Source organism: Paroedura picta, chromosome 10 (genome assembly GCF_049243985.1).
Source record: "Paroedura picta isolate Pp20150507F chromosome 10, Ppicta_v3.0, whole genome shotgun sequence".
Classification (NCBI taxonomy): domain Eukaryota; kingdom Metazoa; phylum Chordata; class Lepidosauria; order Squamata; family Gekkonidae; genus Paroedura; species Paroedura picta.
Genome location: NC_135378.1, coordinates 68,316,925 through 68,338,955, shown reverse-complemented (window position 1 = coordinate 68,338,955; position 22,031 = coordinate 68,316,925). Strand labels below are relative to the sequence as shown.

Sequence of the window (22,031 nt, the reverse complement as noted above, 5' to 3'; positions counted from 1 at the left end):
TATCACAAGTTCGTGCACCAAAGAAATTAAGCCAATCTGAAAGGAAGATACTTCACATCCATCCTCCACTGACATACAGTTGGACACCACAACACACCCACTTGATCAACATCCATTTTTTTTCTGTAGGGTAATGACAAAAACATTATTTACTTTACCAAACCAATAGACTTGTGGACAAAACCTGCTTAGGATCCTCAGCCCTGAGGAAGTTAAATTGGCTTTGACCAGCCTGATAGAATGCTCTGTCTAACAAAATCAGGGACCGGGAGGACCTTAAATAGTTCCACAGGCATGCAAGATGAAGTTGTTCCACCAGGCTCATGGTTGGTGCCTAGAAACAACTTTAGCTTGCTGGCCTCCCTTTCTGCAACCCATCCAGCTGAATGCCATCTGAGGGAATATTTTATGACTCCTCCCCGTCTATCACTTGGGGAGGGGGGTGGCTTTAAATTAACTGATCTAATTAGTGATCAGATTGATCTGATTAGTGATCAGACCCCCCTCCCCCAAAGAGCTGTACACTCCGGCTGGTGATCCCTGGCCTCAAGGAAGCTTGCTTGACCTCAACTAGAGCCAGAGCTTTCTCTGTCCTGGCCCCCACCTGGTGGAATGAGCTTCCAGAGGAGATCAGAATCCTGTCGGAGGTAGAGAAATTTTTGCAGGGCCTGCAAAAGGGAGCTCTTCCCCCGGCATTTTGGTTGAGGTCAACCAAACCGACAACATCTACTGGGCACCCTCAGAACCCCTTCCTATGAAGTAAACGTCCTGAACCAACCAATCATGGGATTGTTAACATGTTAATACTGTTCAACCAATTACTGAACGTATTAAACCACTGAGCCTCCGGGGAGGGCGGTATATAAGTATGATAAATAAATAAATAAATAAATAAATCTCTGTTAGTACTGTTATTTATTGGACGTTGTTACCGAGTTATGTTGTATTGTCCCATGTTCTCCCATGTACCATGTAAACCACCCTGAACCACAGGGGAGGGCGGTATATAAATATAATGTAATAAATAAATAAATAAATATTAATATGTGATTTTAAAAAACACTGATTTTTTTTTTAATTTTCTTGCGTATTTTTATTCCTCTGTAAGCCACCCTGAGCCTCTGTGGAAGGGCAGGGTATAATTTCAAAAGCAAATAAAATCAACAAACCCAGCTGCCATAATCAGGTTCAGAAGAATCACTTGGTATTTGCTGGGGATCACAGGGACAGCAGCAAAATCGTCTGGCCGAAGCAAAACTTGCTTTCCAGTTTAGCAATTTTCCCACTGTTCTTCAAAACTTGCTAGCTCACTCATGTGTCCTCTGCACAAGTTACAGAAATCAGCCAAATCAACATACATCGGCAGAAGTGTTCTATGTCGGCCAACCTCCCCAGTGTTAGATGTCACTGATTAACCCGCTTCATAATGTTCCCTCTGGAAAGAAGACACCAGTGAACTACAACTAATTGAAAGCACTTATTACCAGTTCTGTGAATAGATTAAAAGCGCCATCAAGGACATGAACATTAAACATTGCCACTTATTTTCCACAGACAATGAACTTCAGCACGAGATCAAGTTTAACATTTTGTTTGCAGACAAACTCTGTGGACCTTTTTCTGGAGGTAGGCCCAACATGAAAAAAAGGAAAGAGTGACACGCATATGGATATAAGTAACTGGCAAGGTGACTCAAGTTCTACCGTCTTATGGTCAAGTGTAAAGCTAGAAAAACGAATATGTTATTCAAGGTGGAAGCTAATGCTCCAAAGTGTTATCCCAAATGAAAATGAAGGAGACTGCAGATAAGCAATAAGCACTTCATGAAAACGAAACGGGATGAAATCAAAATACCAACTGTCCAAGCACTGTAAAGCTATCCTAGAAAAGTTACTGGGGAAAGTGACTATATTCACAGAAAAGAAAAACATCAATTCAACAATCCTGCCACTAATATAATTCCTTGATTGCTAACAAGGCAAACTTCCTGAAATCACTGGCACTAAAGAAATGGAATCATGTCCTTAGGATGCGAAATAGAATAACTTTGTGTCACTCTTAAGCCTTAGAAAAGGATTACCCCAGTTGCTCTGATACCTTAGATCAGTACATTTATCTATTTATTTAATTTCTATAAATGCCCCTTTCAGCACAACCATCTCGAGGTGGTTTGCAACAAATATGATAAACAGTAATCACAAAACTATTTAATAGCATTTAAAATCATTAAAAATGATTCAAACTGCTGCTTGCTCAGTCATGGCAAGCAAATAAGAATCTGGCCAAAAAGCTCCTACAAATCTGGCAACCAATCATCTTTTCTTACTAGGCCAGGGGCACCCAATGTATGTAGGTGACACCTCTCCAGGCACCAGCCACAATCTTTTAGAAAGTGGGCAGGGCCAGGTGGGGCTCTGCCCAGCAAGGTTTCTAATTGGTCATTGGAGAGTTGAATGGCTGTGCAGGTTTTTGAAAATTGTTCAGTGGCAGAAAGATTTTCACTGCATAAGAGCCTCTTGTGGCGCAGAGTGGTAAGGCAGCCGTCTGAAAGCTTTGCCCATGAGGCTGGGAATTCGATCCCAGCAGCCGGCTCAAGGTTGACTCAGCCTTCCATCCTTCCGAGGTCGGTAAAATGAGTACCCAGCTTGCTGGGGGGTAAACGGTCATGACTGGGGAAGGCACTGGCAAACCACCCCGTATTGAGTCTGCCATGAAAACGCTGGAGGGCGTCACCCCAAGGGTCAGACATGACTCTGTGCTTCCACAGGGGATACCTTTACCTTTTTACAGCAGCCGTTCTGTGGCTGACTCTGCCTCCCGCAGTAGCCATTTTGCAACTATGTCAGAAGTCCAAATGTGTCCCCAAGCTCCAAAAGGTTGGGGACCCCCTGCACTTGTCTACTGTCTATTACACAAGTCCATGCAGGCTAGTGTAGATTAGCAACTTCTGTGGATTAATATGCAAGTAAATATTACCTTATTTATTTCCAGGGCTGGCAAAGCTTCAGCATCCGTTTTGGCCAACTTAAGCTTGTTTTCAGGAACGTACAGCTCTTTAACCTCATAAGAGGCATCCACGGGCACAATGTCCTATGAAAAAGACAAATGTTGTTAACCGTTAAAACAATTTTAGCCATTTGAAACTGCCCTACTGCAGTTGGGTTGCATGTTGCTTTTAATTTTTTTTTTTTTGTCAACTTAAGTTTCCCCAACTAACATTTAGCCTGCATTACAATATTCAACAGAAATGATCCTAGCTACTCAAGGCCATGATTGCTGGGAAATACATGAAACATATGAAGAAATTTCCAACATGAGCTGCATTCCATAACAAGCAGCTTATGCTTCCTTTGTCACAGCCTCTGAGTCTCACATGCAGGGATATGGGAGTATAACATGTGCTTATTGTGTATGTTCTCCTGATGCACAGGCAGAACATACATTATAGCTGTGGGAGATACAGGTTATATCCATGCCTTCATCTCCATCAGAAACTCTGCAGTGGCTCCAGAGCAAGCATGAATCACCTATGCTTCTTCCCACCTGTCATGACTCTCCACGACTTTGCCTTCATCTTAGGTACAATATGGTGCTCAACAGCATCTCACCAAGTGGCACAACTGCACCGCTTGTTTTGGGAGAAACATTTTCAACAACAGTCCAAGCAGCACTTGCCAAATAGCACAAGCAGTGCACAGACAACCCGATCAGCATTCAAGTGGGAAAAGAACATGATGGCATCACCACAAAGCTAATTTTTCACCAGCTAAGTGTCCAAACATTATTACTAAGAACAGTTTGTATGTTTGGTGCCTAAGTAGGATCCTTTTTGTTTTTTCTTTCTTTGGGGGGTGATGTCAATCACACTGTTGACTGTGAAACTGGAAAAACATACTGCAGACACGCTTCAAATAAGGCAGTCCTTCACAAATCATAACATAAACCGAAGTTCTTCCATTCCTTACAACCAATATGCAGAAATGGAACATCTCTTACAACGTGCTAGAAATCTGCTAAGAGGTACAGAAACCAGATGTGCTGGGGACCCTTCTTCCAAAACATAATGAGTGCAATTTGGGTAAACATCTAAATAGGATCCAATCACAACAAAATGAGTGTGGGAAAGAACTAACCAAGGAAATAGCAACTACTGTCATGTGAAGATGATGGGTTGCCTAGCTAGTAAAGCAGAATAAATCAAAACACCAAAAAACAATTCAGCAAACAAAGATGTTGCCCCATCCTGAAGATCTAATCTTCTAAAGCAGGCCTTCTCCACCAGGGCTTTGTGAATCTAGGAGCTTTGTGGAAAACTTGAGATTTCGGCCCTGGCTTAGTTCAACATTCTAATTATTAGCCCAGCTGTATGGGCTATCACATTATTGCACCTATTATTCCACAAATTGTAAAATGGAATTGCCCAGGAAAGTATTTCTATAATGGGAATATGGCTGTAGTACAATACAGCAGGGGTAGTCAACCTGTGGTCCTCCAGATGTCCATGGACTACAGTTCCCATGAGCCCCTGCCAGCAACTGCTGGTGGGGGCTCATGGGAATTGTAGTCCATGGACATCTGGAGGACCACAGGTTGACTACCCCTGCAATAGAGTATAGGTACTTTTATGAAGGGAACAGGTTTGAAGTCCATGGCACAGTTTTTCTCTTGCTCTCACAGCGTTGATTTCTATTTCTGAATAGGATTGATTTCTATTTGCACTGTTTATATAACATATCATGTCTGATACTTTTGAGCATTTCTAACTTTGCGACCCTAGTTCCATTGCACCATTTGCTGGGATGGGTTATGATCTTAGGCTGCAGTGTCAAATACTGTCATTTGCCTTGAGTCTCAGTGAGAACGCTGTGCCCGTTTCAAGGAAGCAAATGCCATTTAGGGCCATCTTCCACAAAAATGCTAATCTTAATTATTAATCCAAAAGTCACTTCAGGCCACTGAATTTTCTAATGGCTTCACACCTGCAAAAATGAAACCTGAAGCACTCTAGCAAAAGTCAAAGCAGCCACAACGAGAGCATACAGCCAAGGTCACATATTAGTATTTCAAGCATTGCATGATGACAGCAAGTTGCAGGGTTAGTGGCTCTTCCTTCTACCACACCAGCCCCCAAAAGAAAAAAGTCACATTAAGGTTGGAAGAAGCAAAACTCATTGAATTCAATAGTTACATTTTATATCCTAGTGAGAGTTTCGATTAATGGTCCAAAGCTCTTGCACTCCTGCAAAGTTTACTGCAGAAACCTATACGCTAGTTCTTTCTTATAAAACACTTGTTAAGAAAGATTAATTTTTTTTCAAAACTGACTGGACAAAGAACTTCAGAAAAAGCAACATTTAATCTGCATCTTTTAAATGATTTCATTAAGATAATTTTCAGTGGGTAAGAGGACTGGTTAAGAATTATGACCAAGCATAAGTGGCTTATTCTTATTTATTAACAGTTCTCTTTTAAGCCTATATCTTAAAACACAGGCAGAATTCTTGGCAAGATTGATGTAGAGGGAGAATCTAATGCACTATAATCTCTCTTCCAAAAAGGAAAGAAATATCTTCAGCTATAAGAAATTCTCCTCAAGCAATAAAGAGAGAAAGGGAATACATAACACTCCTTCCTGTATTCTGCTTTGAAAGTCAAAGGAAGTGGAATTGAACAAGTCATTTTGTTATATGAAAGAAGTATTTTTATATTTTATTAAAGCATTCTACTTTCACAAATAACAAGGCACGTTTCTCTATTTCAAGTCTTCAGGCAAAATTCACTCCAAGTGTAAATGTTTTCTGCCTGTTCCCTCAACTACACAATACATCCAACACACAATCCATGTACATACCTGCATTCAACCACCACCCCAAACATGCAAACACAAAAGACATCTCAAGAATACTTTAAAGTTGGGCCAAGATGCCTAACTCATGCACAGTATGCAATTTATTTTAGAACATTAAGCTATGGCTTCATGAAAAGAAGAAACATTTAAATAAATTTATAGCGCCAGTAAATCTAGTGTTCCGGGTACATATAAAAGACAACTTTTAAAAGCATCGCTTTAGATTAAAAACAGAGGCAGGAAAAATCTTAGTTCTTTGAGACACATACGATTGAGAGAAAAGGCTATGTTAGCAGGCCATCTAGTGACCACTTGAAGGCTCTGCTTCACTTGAGGATCCATGATGTTACCTTACCACTTTCCTAACTTTCCATTTTGCTACCGTTCCCTAAGATGCAAATGCTAATTTATGAACCATTAATTATTTAATACATCTCAAAAATACACAATATTAAGGGGGGAGTGAAAATTCTCTTAATTTTACAGTTATTATGTCTTGCACAATGTCATTTTAATGAGATGTAAAGATGAATATTAAATGATTGAGTAAGAAGAAGAAAGAAGGAAGAAGAAAGAAGGAAAGTTGGTTCTTATACGCCGCTTTTCTCTACCCAAAGGAGTCTCAAAGCAGCTTACAATAGCCTTCCCTTTCTTCTCCCCACAACAGAAACCCTGTGAGGTTGGTGAGGCTGAGAGAGCCCTGATATTCCTGCTCAGTCAGAGCAGTTTTCTCAGTGCAGTGGCAAGCCCAAGGTCACCCAGCTGGTTGCATGTGGGAGAGCGCAGAATCGAACCTAGCATGCCAGATTAGAAGTCCTGGAGAATATTCTAGTGACATAGCTCACCACTTTCAACAGTATGTCCAACAATAGTTAAGCTAACATAAGGATGTGTTTCCAAACCAAAAGAATAAGGGACATCCCCTATGAACAGCCATCTGCAAGTCAACGAACTCTGAAAACAGTCAGAGGACACAAGTCAACATTCTGTTAGGTGCATTTAAGGCTATTGGGTTTAGTAAGCTTAAACATGGACTTGCTTGATAGTAACTGGAATAACCTGGTTCTGTTTTATTACATGAGTAAACAAATATAAATAAAATTCAACAGGCTTTTGCACACCGATGCTTTGAAGAAAGAGTATATAAACACCGAAGATAACAGTTAAGACAAGGCTATGCAAGGTGTGGGCTTCAAAGTATGTTCCTTCACCAACATATTTGGAAATCGAGGTACCAGGAAGCCATCGGCAAAGTGTCCACAGGTTGGCTCCTTCCCAGAAGCATACATAATGCATAACAGCCAATCAACCTCTAAACCAGCGTCACTGAGTGGATAGTCTCGACAGCACTACTGAACAGTACTACAGAGAAAAGCATCGGGAGTGGTGAGGGTAGGAGAAGAATATGCCAGTACTTAACCCACATTTGGTCTTAAAAGCTGTGTACAAAAAGGAATTTTTGCTCAAGACAACTTGAACCATGAAGATAAAGATGTCTTGATTCTATTCTGCAATCTTGGCTAACATCTTTTAGTATACAATGGTTTATTATTATATAATATAATAGTATATAATAGTTTACTTTATAAATAGTAGTATATAATAGTTGGTATATGCATTACACCATATCAAAGAACCGTGAGCGAAGATAATTGAGTGGTACTTTCCTGCATCCCCTTCCATTTCACCACCCTCCCATCCTGACTCCAGACATTACAGGATCTCTCATCAGCATCACAGCAGGCAGTGCGTGTAGGAGGGGGGGGGGTGTATAGCGGAAAGAGAAGTTGGCAAATATCATCACCCATCATCAACAGAACTGCCATCACAGTAGCATAAGCATCATTACAGGGGCAAAGAGTACTTTTTGATCCAATCCTGTATTTCTAATAAGCCTTCACTCAGTCTATTAAAGGTTACATGTTTGTATAGGTTACAAACAAATTACAGGGATTATCATTGAGTCACAGGTGAGTAGAAACTGTATTTTTGCTATTTACATATTCTGCAGTTAATTATACTACGCTGAACAAATCTAAGATTGCTGTTGAGCATATAACATTCCTCTGAGTTATAATCTCATGTGCCATATAAGCTGTATCTTGATCTCTGTGGTGAAACACAACAGAATCACATGAAGAAATCAGCCCAAAGAGAGTCCTCAGAGTGAGACTGTTCATAATTCTTACTATTATTTGCTGTTTTCTTCTAAGTTTTATGATATTTTGATATCTGGAGATTTTATGGGGTGTGGAGGGAAAGGAGTTTTTTTTTTAAATCCTCATAGCAGCAGAGAATAATTCTGAGGATAAACACAGGCTGGTCTCACAGCAGTAAAGAATCGAGCTGCAACATCCCTCTAGTTGTTTCCTTCCCCTTTCCTCTCTTTTCATCACTGCTCTTTTCTCCTTGCAAAAACACACACTTGAAAAACGTAAAGACAACATGTGAAGTACAGCAGCTGAAGTCACATAAGCAGGCCTTTGTGGAGTCCTACAATCATCAGAACCACCACGAAGGAAAACTACTTCCCGGCCCCAGGGAAGCACGCCTGGCCTCAACCAGGGTCAGGGCCTTTTCGGTCGTGGCCCTGACCTGGTGGAATGAGCTCCTGGAGGAGATCAGGGCCCTGCAGGAGATTTCAGGTTTCCTCAGGGCCCGCAAAATGGAGCTCTTCTGCCAGATCTACAGATTTGTTTATTAAGGCTTTAAGCAAGACTCAAAGATTACTTTCTGAACAAATGCATGTGTTTTGGGGATTCTAGCTGGGTAAAGAATATTGTAAAAGCTAGCGATGGATGGAGCCAGGTGGACAGTACTCATCTGAAAAAGTGCCTCCTCCAGGATCCTGCATCCTAGAAGATGTACTGGCTAAACAGCGGTGAATTTTCTGGAGACTGAGAGTGAACATGACTTGCAACAGCATATGGCAAGAAACTTTACCCAACCATTTATCCTGAACAATTTTTAAAGGGGGAGTAGGGTGGGAAACAAGGTGCAATTGACATTTGACGCAAGACATGTCCAACACAGTACAGTACAATGAGGTACTTTGGCTCTGAATTGAAATCTTTGTCCCTTTTTTTTTTTAATCCACCTTCTTCACATTACCATAAAAGAGAATGAGCATAATCTGTGGATGGGACCAATGTCATAGGCCAGGCGTAGCCAAACTGTGGCTGTCCAGATGTCCATGGACTACATTTCCCATGATCGTGTGGCCACCCCTGGCATAGGACCACAGCTATTTAGCAACAAACAGAAGACCAATACACTATAAAACAGCAAATTATGATACTTGTGTTACTAAACTTTGTTCCCAGGAAGGGCCGTAAAATCAAGGAGCACCAAATGGATTTTTTTAAAGAAGCTTTGTTTTGCAGACTCTCTCTCACGTGCCCCATAAGAACAGGAAATCAAATAGGGCAGAGAGGCCAACACCTTCCCAATGTTGCTTCCCAGCACTGTTGTTCAAGGCTTGCTGAATACAAACACTCCTTTTAGTCAGCATGGTTGGCAGCCACTGAATGATTCGTGCTGCCATGAACCCAGTCTAACCTCCCTTTTATAACTAATCCATGTTCATGGTGATCCGAGTGTAGTGGCTGCAGTGAATGTTAAAGTGCTGCCAACTGTCTATACCTGCATACAGGAAGGACAGCAGGTACTATTCAGAAAGTCAGGCAAGTTCATATAAGGACAACGTCCTTCAAATACATGGCCCCTAGGTGGTAAAGGGCCCAATGAATTGAGGGAAAGAGACAGGCAGCCAATGCAAAGATCACAGTCTTGGCATTCTACAGACAGAGATCCCACTCCAGACAGTAATTGGGCTGCTGCGTTCTAAATGAATTAACATTTCTGGGTCTTCTACTACAGCAGACCCACATACATTTTATTACATGACGAAGTTATCTAGCATGGATCAGTATTGGACACCACATAAAAGCCAGCAGCATACCTATCAATTTCATTCATTCTTAGCCGAACAAAGAAGTATCCACTTTTCACTTGAGAAAAGACTACCTATTGTAGAAGCTTTCCAAATACTAAAGAGGATCACCACAGAATTTCTTCATTGATCATATCCCACTGTTCAGTACCTCCAGATCCACAAAGTATACATTTTCTGCACAGGTGCACACTCCTCCCAGCGCACAGGAATGTACATTAGGAGTCTCATTGGGAGATGCAGTTTTGGAACCCAATTAACTTTTCCTATGGTAAGGGCCCTTGCTATGCAAGTCTTTCTAAGGCTTCAATACACATTCTTCTTCCCCTAACCAAAAGTTATTCAAGTTCTTTCAAGGATGGCAGCCAGCATTATAAACAACATAATCAATACACTGTGTACAGATCATGTACTATTTGATTCATAGAACAATGCCAGTTTTCTTTCCATAATCCAAATACGTTAGATCATAAAGCCATGTCATGGCAGCCTGACAATGGCTCTTGTGTACCTCAATATATGAAAAGAAACGTTATCTTATTCAAGATCAATTTTCTAGTCAGACTTTGAACGCTGAAACATTTCCTTGAAAGAGACAATCCCTGAGGTTTCAGACAATACAGACAATGGTAAAAAAAAACTTGGTCCATATTCTGATGCTCCATTTGAAGAAAAAAATGTTCCCTTGTCAGGAATGTCATGGTGAAATCTGCCATCATAAACAGTACTTGCTAGTCACAGTTTTCTAAAGTTCTTGCATTTAAAAAGCCCCTGCCCAGTTAACTGGGCATGGGGAAAGCTTTTAAATGGATTGATCAATTAACTAGTTGGATAAACTGAGTTTTTCAATAGAGCAGTCCTAATCTAAATAAGCCATTATTCATGCATGTGCATCCCACCAAAAATAATAGAATCATAGAGTTGGAAGGGGCCATACAGGCCATCTAGTCCAACCCCCCGCTCAACGCAGGATCAACCTAAAGCATCCAAGAAAAGTGTGTATCCAACCTTTGCTTGAAGACTGCCAGTGAGGGGGAGCTCACCACCTCCTTAGGCAGCCTATTCCACTGCTGAACTACTCTGACTGTGAAAATTTCTTTCCTGATATCTAGCCTATATCGTTGTACTTGGAGTTTAAACCCATTACTGCGTGTCCTTTCCTCTGCAGCCAATGGAAATAGCATCCTGCCCTCCTCCAAGTGACAACCTTTCAAATACTTAAAGAGGGCTATCATGTCCCCTCTCAGCCTCCTTTTCTCCAGGCTGAACATTCCCAAGTCCCTCAACCTATCTTCATAGGGCTTGGTCCCTTAGCCCCAGATCATCCTCATCGCTCTCCTCTGTACCCTTTCAATTTTATCTACGTCCTTCTTGAAGTGAGGCCTCCAGAACTGCACACAGTACTCCAGATGTGGTCTGACCAGTGCCGTATACAATGGGACTATGACATCTTGTGATTTCATAAGTTGTATAGAAGTCACCACAATATGACTCCTTACCCTCTCTTGCAGAAGTTCCACAACTTGCTGAATACAATCGTTGACATCACAGGAATCTGTTTTCAGGACCAGTTCAGGGGCTTCAGGCTTTTCATACTCTGAGTCAATCCCAGTAAAACCTGCACAAAACACAGAAGTTAAAATACTACTGGTTTTCAGGCCAGATTCTTCTACTTAGACCCACAGAATGCTGAATAGTTTCACTATGTAAAATGGAAGGCTGCTTTGGCAGATGCATCTAATATAGGTCCAAGAAGCCAATTAAAATCCTCTTTGCAAGCTCTGTTCTCTTGCTACCTTGACACCTGGGGCAAGTGGCAACAATAGCCATGACGTTTTACTGGTGGCAAGAGAGCCAGTTTGGTGTAGTGGTTAGAAGTGCAGACTTCTAATCTGGCATACTGGGTTCGATTCTACACTCCCCCACATGCAGCCAGCTGGGTGACCTTGGGCTCGCCATGGCATTAATAAAACTGTTCTGACTGAGCAGTAATCTCAGGGCTCTCTCAGCCTCACCCACCTCACAGGGTGCCTGTTGTGGGGAGAGAAAAGGGAAGGTGATTGTAGACCACTTTTAGAGTCCTTCTGGTAGAGAAAAGCAGCATATAAGAATCAACTCTTTTTCCTCAGCAATACCAGGGCTCTTTCAGCCTCTTCTGCCTCACAGGATACCTGTTGTGGGGAGAGGAAAGGGAAGGCGAATGTAAGCTGCTTTGAGACTCCTTTGGGTAGAGAAAAGCGGCCTATAAGAACCTTCTTCTTCCTCTAGGTTTATTTATTGGAAGCCGCATCAGAAATTTCAGAGAGTGATCTTTAGGTGTTTTTACAATTGGCGTTTTATTTATATTGTAAGTTTCCTTGAGTTCCGCAAGGTGGAAAGGTGCCTAACAAATGTTTTAAATTAAATGAACACACGCATCAGTGGAACTCTGTATCCTAGCTTTTAAATAGGCAGACAGAATTCATGTGCCTCTTTACAGTTATCAAAGCAACACAGCAGGAGATGCCCTGATGCTGCATAGGCCACAGCAATACATATCAGAGAATATGCTTTTTGGATGTCAACAAGGCAAGTATCTTCTACCTTGGCATACCCTGTTCTATGCCACATGTGCACAAATGTAGTACAAAATAAAAGGAGTGATACTTAGGTTTTCCACTATTCCAACAAAAGCAAAAATAAATCAATTATTTTCTACTGAAGTTTAATTCCAGTCAGGTAATCCATTCAATCAAATCATTACTGTAAAAGAATTTTGACTACACCGGACTCACCTTTAATTTCTCCAGCACGAGCCTTTTTGTAAAGGCCTTTCACATCTCTCTTCTCGCAAACATGCAATGGAGCATCCACAAATACTTCAAAGAAAGGTAGACTTGATGCTTCATGAATTTGCCGGGCATTATTACGATCCTGAGAACCAAGGGAAGGGAAAATAACAGCTCTGTTTATTTAGCATATTCATATAGCTATGCAGCCTTTGGCTAATATTTATTTATTTATTTATTTATTTATTTATTTATTTATTTATTTATTTATTTATTTATTTATTTATTTATTTATTTATTTATTTATTTATTTATCATACTTCTATACCGCCCTCCCCAGAGGGCGGTACAAACCAGAAACTGTAAATACGGTTTGAAGCATGTTTGCTAGGGATGGTTACAAAGGAACAAGGACTTGCATGTAATCATGCTTTATATTAGTTCACTTGTCAAATAAAACTACTGGCTGATTTCATACAGGGAAAGGAAGGGAGAGTGGCTCTTAATCAACAAACAACAATTTGCAGGGACTTCTAGATCAGGGAACAAGGAATCTCACCCCTTATGTGGATGTTCTACAGAAGGGGCGAGAATCCTTGTCAGTTGATTTATTTCTAGCCCCAAGCTCATACACTCCCAGTATAGGACCTTTGATGCAAGTCATGCTGTTTTGCTAAGCAACAAAAGGAAAGTCTTTCTGTCAACCTTGGTATAGCCCAATATTTCATGGTTAAAAACAGGGCCCTTGGTTCAACAAGCCTCTTCGCTGTTATTTATATTGAAATGTTCCTGCAGTTCTCTCTATCGGGCAAGATGGGAGCAGCAAACATTTTTACACACAGAGAATTTTTTAAAAAGCTGGAGAAGCTGGCTTTGCTTCACTAAATGGGGGCTGGAGCAATAATGCTTTCAACCAGGTCCTGTCTGTTTCATTTCAGCTGTACCGATGTGGTTAAGCAGGCAGATTACAACACCAGTCTAAATAGTCATCCATGAAGAGGTGTTCCTTTGTCTCATCAACCCCCAAACTCCAAAAATTGTTGTTTTACCTAGCCTAATGGTTAAATTTGCTCTGTTTCAGTCTAAACACACATCCAAAGACCTGAGCTGGGTTTATAGGATTCACACCTCTTACTACCACAGGACAGCCTACACCTCTCAAAAGCTGCTTCTAAACACAGGGGATCATAAAAATGAAATGAAAATTAACTGTCTGACATATGCAAGATGCTCTTTGGTTCCTAACCTCTAAAAGTATTCTGCTTTAGCTTAACACTTAACGTCTATTCCATTGCTGTGATTAATTATGGCAGCACTTTCTGCAACTGCCACATTTCAGTTCTGCAAAATGAGGTCATCAGGCGCTCACCTGGGTATAAGGAGAAATAAAGCTAGTGATGCACACTAGACCAGCATCTGCAAACAGCTTGGCAACCTCAGCAATACGGCGGACATTTTCTTCTCTATCTTCTGGTGAGAACCCCAAATTTTTATTGAGGCCTTGCCTGATGTTGTCGCCATCCAAGGTATAGCATGGGATGCCATGACACACCAGATACTCTTCCAATGCCATGCTAACTGTGGTTTTTCCAGCTCCAGACAGTCCTACATGATTACAAGTTTTTAAACAGAAGTAATTAACTCCTTATTTTGAAAAGGTAATTAACTCCTTTTTTGCAAGTCTATAGATGTAAGTATGGAAAAAGTAGGATCTTTAAATTTTAAACTCCTTTTTATTTAAATTTTTATTTACATTTTTATTTAAATTTAAAAGTCTTTTGCAAGCTGTGGCAGTGGTGCAAGTGAAATCTGAAGACATTTAAATGGCTTGCAGTCCCTTTAAAAGACTTTCCCAAGCTAAGAGTTCACTCGAACAGCATTTAAAGGACTCCTTTTAATGCACTTTAACTGTGATTATCTGGCAATTCCAGAAAATCCTGAATATTTTCAAGATTTCTGAGGCTCGACTATTTCAGATAGCCAAATTTATTTTTAATCAAACAATATATCAGACTGAAAAAATACCAATAAGGTATTTTCCAGATATTTTGGGGTTCAGATTATCCAAATACACGCCACTACTACAAACATATGGCTGTTAAAAAACATTGAAATTTGACATTGAGGTATCATTTAATCAAAAGTAAGACACACTAGAAGTGAGCATTTACCCTGATGCAAAGATTTTTAGCAAAATTTCCATTTATTTGTATAAGGCTGGATCCTGTGTACCACCAGCATAATGTGCTGGCAAATGGGAATTTCCTCCAGCTTCCCTTTTCCCCTGTGAGCACCAAAGAGATGAATTCTGGGAATTGGGGGAGCACATGGAGAAAAAGTTATGCAACATGTGCAATTGCAGCAAACAGGGGATAGCAAAAGAACTTGGCCCTCTTGCCTGTGATGCAGTCAGACCTCTCATTTAAGGCTCCCTGGAATAGACTAATAAAATCCTTTCCACTAAGCAAACAATGTAAATTAGGTTACAAAGATATAAATTAAAAAGTACATACATCTCTTCAAAATGCATACAAGTTCAAGGCATTACAACATCAATTAAAAAAGGACCAGATCAAGAATGTCTTAACCAGAGTGAGGATGATAAGCAGGTTTACTGATAAAGGGTATTTTGTAGCCTAGCCTCAGCCACTGGGAAGCCCTTATGCCATTCTCCAGACTTCAGCTATGCATTATGGTACCAGCTAAGTATCCAAGGTCCTTTAGGTGCCCTGCTCAGCTATTTTATCTTTAGAAGACCCACCAGAACTTTGACTCTAAGCTAATTTGCAATCAGTGAAACTGACACAGTGTAATAATGCAGGTCCCCATTAGGGCTCTCACCACTATAGGCACTAGAAATTATTAAGAGCCATCGTGTAATGGAATATACATTCCAAGATGGTGGCTATCTGAGAGCATATATTGTAGCTGTTTTCAGGACTGCTTGTTAAGCAAACCAATTATGGTCAGATAAGGAGTATTTAATTGCTCCTAAATCCCCCCTATGACAAGGGGGGCCATAACCACACCATGTAGGGGAGATTAAAGAAGAGCTGTCTCCCCACATTTTTAATTCTCTGCTAGCAATGTTTTGATTTTGCAAATAATTGAAAACCTGACTATAGGGGGGAATTTTTTTTAACTTGTTCACATCCAGACATTTATTTGACTTCAGATGTTGGTTTAAATGCTTCTCATGCTTCCCTGTAACCTTATGGAAAGGCTGTGAGTGTCATTTGCACCCTGAAAGCACCAAACTCCAAATCTCTGGCTTTTCTCACCTCCTGACACCTGCCAAACCCCACAAGCTTGCAATCTTCCAGTAGCTGTACAGTAGGTCTCCAGAGTGATTCCTATATAGCATATTAATAATGTTTAAAGTGGTCTGGTTCCTGACAATTATCTTTTCACTAAGTTCCTATTACTTGCTTAGCAGACAGCAAAGTGATAAACATCCCAGCCTTTCCTAAAGGCCATATTTACTGCTCTAGGTGCAGATTCACACAAGAGTAAAAGAATGACATCAGGAGGGTCAATCACTTGGAAAAATAGTTTTGGCTTCTAATAACAGACAGAAAAATCTCGATCTGGTGCCTACTGCTACTACAGCAAAAGAGTGTCCTTGTAGGCAGTGATACTGTACCTGTTAACCAGACTGTACAGCCCCGAAAACCACTTCTGGTCCCTACCACTTGCCCCCTCTTATTCCGACTGACATGGTGTGCTTGATAGGTGACATTGGTAGCTCTCTGCATTCCCTGTAGAAAAAAAAAGAATATAGGGTACAGTTTTTAAGATGGATCTGAAGTCTGTAGAAAGAAGCCCAGGACACGTGGTACATGTAACCAGATGAGGCGGTCTGGACGTAACTAGTTTCAGACTGTACCCCCCACTTCCTGTGAAAAGGAAAAGCCGTCTCCATTTGCAGACATAATCATCAGCTGCTGCTTAAAATGCATACCACCAAAGAGACTGCACAGGTCCACTAAGCCTAAAGAATTCCAGAAATACCAAGATTCCAAACAGACAATCCCAAACCAAGTCAGGCACTTAACAAAATTCAGCTTTAAACATTCATTAACTGTGAAGTATTTGTGTATTATATTGTTTTCAGATTACATTTTAGCCCCGAAAAATTCATTTAAATTTTAAAATCCAATCTATGATTTTTTTTTAAATCGTCAGAGTAAGGCAACATCTAATAAAAACTAGAACACAGTGTGTCTGGGGGGGGGGGGGGCTTCACCTCCACCTCCTTCTTCATAATTCCTGGAGTGGGTGGAGTTAAGTTTCTAGCTCTGAGAAACCCGTTTTTCCAACTCCTCTAAATATAAATTTGGCAGGATTTCTCAAGACTCTGAAGTGTTGACATTTAACAGTGCCAAAGTTTTGCACTTCCTCAAATGTCAGTATTTGAAGTCTTGAATTCCATTTTCAGAAGCTGCAGAAGATAAAATGTAAATGAACGATAGATCAGGGGTAGTCAACCTGTGGTCCTCCAGATGTCCATGGTCTACAATTCCCATGAGCCCCTGCCAGCAAATGCTGGCAGGGGTTCATTGGAATTGTAGTCCATGGACATCTGGAGGACCACAGGTTGACTACCCCTGCTATAGATGAAGGCCAGGATCTCAATGACAAGCTCCATGGGTAGAAAGTTTTCTGGCCTACACCCTGATTAACAGATTCTTTGGGTCTGATATTTGAAGCACAGGTGGGAGAGGCAAACTGAATATCCCATATCCTGTCCCATTTTCCCCCTGCCCCCCATGGTTAGATGGATCCCCTGCAAACTGTGGAACAGGCAGCAAGTCCTGTGCAGGAAACATCAACTTTCTGAGAAACTACAGGGCTCTTTGAATCGGAATAGTTTCAGCGTCTATGCCCCATCCTTGTTCCTCCAGAAGAATTGGCTGGCCACTGCGAGAGACAGGATGCTACACAAGACAGTCCACTGGTCTGATCCAGAAAGGCTCTTCTTATGTTCTCAATTTTGCTGAAGCAGCGCTGCCACAATTTCCTTGTCTCTTATTTCCTCCATCACTTCAGGGAGGAAAGTTCACTGCATTGTAGTTTTAGAAAGTATTTGCATAGTCTGTGGTTCTGAAGTTATGCACGGTGTTCCCAGTAGCTACTTTTAAGATCTTTTGGTCAGTCTCTCTGCGCCCACCTCCTCAATGCCTGCAGCAAGCAAAGGCATGTTTCTAGCTCTGAGAAACCTGTTTTCCCATCTTCTCAAAATATAAATTATCTTCTATTCAAGATTGTATCAGCTCCAGCACTCATGTTATCAGCACAAAGGTGCTGCACCGCTGCACAGCTTGAATGCCTTATAGCTTTCATTATTTGTCTGCAGAAGCCTTTCCTAGCACCAAGCATTATCAAAATGCCATTTGCCTCTTATCGCATCTGTCTAACCAACCAGACACAGGCACGGAAGATCACAATAAAGTTCTATTTGTTCTCTAATTTTGTTAAGCCCTCTGGAATCGGTCTCCCTCAGACTACGCAGAATACCTTAGACATTTAATCACAGACCTTTTACCAAGGAACGTATGACATATTGGTCTTTTTAAAATTAAACAATGACCATGCAATTCAATTTTTTTCACAGATCAAGATAAAAAACATGAAAAACTGGGACTGTTGCAACTACTGAAATCTCTCATGAGATATCCTTTCGTAAGAACTCTGTATTTTTAAACAAGGTCACCCTGGCTAGCCGAGCAGAAAATATACCAGCCATTACCTTGCAATACATAACTCCATGGAAACCTAGGACGTACTCCAACGAACACACTCAGTTTGCACAAAGATGATGAGACAGTGACTGACGTCATTGTGTAGCCCATGGGTGGCCAAACTCTCCAGATGTCCATGGACTACATGCTAGCAGGGGCTCATGGTAGTCCATGGACAAGTGGAGAGCCACAGTTCTGCCACCCTTGGGTTACACAATTGTTTTGTTGTTGTTGTTTTTACATTTGTACCAAAAAGATGCAAACCCATCCTGAGGCCATATTTTTAATTCATACTGCTTACTAGCATCATTTATCTCCCTCCTTTCTCCCCAATGGGGTCCCAAAGTCACTGACATCAATCTCCTCTTCTCCATTTTATAATACAATAGCCCTGGGAGGTAGGTTAGGCTTCCATGGCAATGTGAAGACTCACATTTGGGTCTCATAATCCAACACTCTAACCATTATACCACACAGTCTCTCTTTGTTGAGTATTCTCTGGGAAGGAACCCTTCAGCCACTGCTGGAGTCCCATCCTAGAGTAGTTTCATTCTGGGGAAATAGGCTTTGAACAATCCACCACAGGATACTACCGTCTTTTAATATATGGTTTTAAATGTCTAAGAAATAAATATATAATAACAATAATAAATATCCAAATAACACTAATATGGCTTGCCAAAGGCACAATCTAAATTATTTTACCTCATCTGCCCATTTCCACCCACCCTGAACAACATGAGTACACTTGCCATGCTAAGTCAGTGGTCCCCAACCTTTTAATCACCGGGGACCGGTCACCACTTGGCAATTTTACTGAGGCCTGGGGGGGGGGGTCTAGTCTTTTGCCTCGCCACCACCACCTGAACCCCAGCTCCACTTGCTATCCCGCCAGCGCCCCTGACTTCCCACTGCCTGCTGGGGGGCGCTGCCTGCAGCAGCTGCACAGTGCCATGCCGAGGGGGAGCCCAGCCATGGCAGGCGCTGGAGAGCACCAAAGGTGAGCCAGTAGCAGAGTGGCAGGGCAGCCCTCGAGGCAGCAGCTGGGGAGGAGGACGAGGAGGGCCCGCAGCCCGGTACCGACTGATCCACGGACCGGTACTTGGGGACCACTGCGCTAAGTGACAAGATTAATATCTGGTGTTTTTAAAGAAACAGTAAAGCAGACACATTTTGGCCTTTTTTAAATCTCACTAACTAATACACTTTACTGGCTGAGTCTGCACTTTGCTTTTGAGTTTCTAACACTCGGGTGATATTTCTCGCCTACCTGACCAAAATGATCTGCTCAGACCAAAATGATCTGCTCACCAACATGCATTTGTTTTCAGTGAACAGGAACTCCTCATTATTCTATTCAAATCACAAGACCAGCCCCTCTGGATCAAACCAAAACCACCCAGCTGGGCCGGCATCCCACTTGCCAACAGAGGCCAAACTCCTCGAGTAAAGGCCCCTCTCCCCCGCCCCCACACACACACCCCATCTGGCCATTCCCTAGTCTTTGGCCGGGGCTGCAAACCGACCTGTTGGCACCTCTGGCAAGGGCAACCCCCCAGTGCGTCCATTCCTGCTTCCACAGTGCTCTCATTCAAGGGGCCGCCCACAAAGCGCCTCAGTCTCTCGCCACCCAAGACTCATGAATGGTGACATTGTGCGCGTGAGACTCCGGCCCTTTCCTCCGCCGACAGACACCGGGGGGAAACGACAGCGGTCCTTTCCTCGGCCCCGGGGTCCTCTTGCCACCCGCGACTTTCAAAGCAGACGGAACATGAAGCAGCACAAGGCTCGTTTTTTTAAAGTGCTTATTTCTATACAGTTCGAATGGGAAACGACCCCCCCACCACCACCCCACCCCTGAAGCTGCACGCCCTCCTTGCAAGGGGCATTCTTTCCCCCTGGGCATCGCAGGCAGCCCCGCATCCTGCCCCAGACGCCGCCCCTCCTCCCGCGCCAGGCGCCTCTCGCGCGACCCGCAGCCCGCCAACGGGGCCCTGGGCTTGCCGTCCCGCCGGAGCCCCCGCAAGGCGCATCTCCCCCTCCCCCGGCTCACCCAGTTCTGCACTTGGTTGCTCAGCTTGACTTTCTTGCACTGGCTGGCAGGCAGCTCCATCGGAAGCGGGAGGGAGCAGCAGCAAAGGGCGGGCGGGCGGGGGATGCAGGCGAGGGGAGGCGTCGCTGCCCCGGACGGGGAGGAAGAAGATTGCCGGAGAAGATGCTGGCGGGATGCGCGCGCCAGGCTCGGCTGGAGAAGGAGGCGGGGCAGCGGGGAGTGGGCGGGGAGAGGCCGAGCGAGGCGGGGACGTCGGGTGGGCGGCCGCGCGCGCGGATCACCCTCCCCTCTCTCTACGGCGACAACGCGCAGGCGCGCCTCGCCTCCTGCCACGCCACCCGGCGTGCGCCTCTAGAGGCTGGCGGCAGGAAATGACGTTGCCCGGAGAGACGTTGCGGCGCTTCCGGGTTTGCCGTTCTAGCCCGCGAGGTAGCGGTCCGATGGTCCGGTTCAGGTCAGGGGGTGAAGGACCGGCGCTTGGCGGGTTGATAACCTCCAGCGGTTGGGGGAGGTCCCGCTCAATGGTCGAGGCCTCGGAGGCTAAGCAAGCAAACAAGCAAGCAAGCAAGGGCGGGCTCGGGCCTTGGAAACCAGGCGGGCGGGGGCTTGGTCGCCTTTTCCACCATCAGGTGCTGTTTTTCCCCTGGGCATCTGCATCTCTTATTGCTCCAGCCTAGGTCTACCTGCTCTGGGTTGGGAAATACCTGGAGATTTCGGGGGGGGGAGGTGACCCCGCTTCCTTCTTAATAGCATGCATATCTGCTCAATGAAGCCAGTGCCCATACACTGTTTTTTATTTAACTTTCACAGAGTAACTGTATAACATTAAACAAGAATAATACAACCGGTCCAGGTGTCTTGGTGGAGCTCGGGGGGAGGGAGAGGGGGGAGGGAGAGGGGGGAGGGGCCCTGCTGATGTTGTTGGCTGATTGTGCCTGGCCTCAGCCAAATGCCTGGTGAGCTCCCTTTTGCAAGCCCTGCGGAACTGCTTTAGCTCTATCAGGGCCCAGAGCTATTTTGGGAGCTCATTCCACCAGGTGGGGGCCAAGACACAGAAGGCTGTGGCCCTGGTCGAGGTCAGGCGGGCTTCTTTAGGGTGAGGGACCATTAGCCGGTTGGGGGCGGCCGAGCTTAGAGCTCTTTGGGGGGCATAGGCAGCGAGGCGGTCCCTCAGGTACACTGGCCTCTGACCGCGTATGGCCTTGAAGGTAATGACCAGTAATTACTGCTATGGTTTATGAAACCAGGATTTTGTTTTTTGGGGGTTGGGATGGTTTCCCTTCTGCATTTACAAATCCTGTGCAAACCAGCATTTATCAGTGTCTGGTATGCTCACTGCAAGTCATATCATTATATTTTCCTGAATTGTTCTGTTGAACTGTATCTGCACATTCACTCTGCCATCCTAAAAATAACACCTGCTCCTTGAAAGCATGTTGCAGCAGTTGGCAACAAGATAGTACCATGCAGTTGTGATTAGTTTCCTGCTCACAGGGACCGTGATTCCACTCAGAGCTGTTACTTTTGCTGTTCCCAGAGATCATAATTCCAGGCTGGATAGGTTTGCCAGGCCTCCCATAATAGCAGGAGGCCTCCCTCCGGCAACCCTCATTGTTCATCACAATAATAAAACAAAAACAGTGGCATTGCATATTGAGAGTGACACTAT

At 43.2% G+C, this 22,031-nt stretch overlaps 1 protein-coding gene across 2 annotated transcripts in view; it reads right to left on the bottom strand.

Moving 5' to 3' along the window:
* Positions 1-20,639, bottom strand: part of PAPSS1 (3'-phosphoadenosine 5'-phosphosulfate synthase 1) — a 41,124-nt gene extending 20,485 nt beyond the window's left edge. The window contains exons 1-6 of one of the 2 annotated variants that reach the window (XM_077300668.1): positions 20,363-20,639; positions 16,212-16,326; positions 13,938-14,173; positions 12,575-12,713; positions 11,300-11,418; positions 2,977-3,090 (exon numbers count right to left, since the gene is read on the bottom strand). In XM_077300668.1, the coding sequence (XP_077156783.1) occupies positions 2,977-3,090; positions 11,300-11,418; positions 12,575-12,713; positions 13,938-14,173; positions 16,212-16,326; positions 20,363-20,422 (783 nt within the window). In that variant the 5' untranslated portion in view covers positions 20,423-20,639. Of the gene's footprint in view, positions 1-2,976; positions 3,091-11,299; positions 11,419-12,574; positions 12,714-13,937; positions 14,174-16,211; positions 16,327-19,835; positions 19,893-20,362 lie in introns of those variants that run through there. The other variant, XM_077300667.1, reaches the window with a different exon arrangement.
* Positions 20,640-22,031: the final 1,392 nt, after the last annotated feature.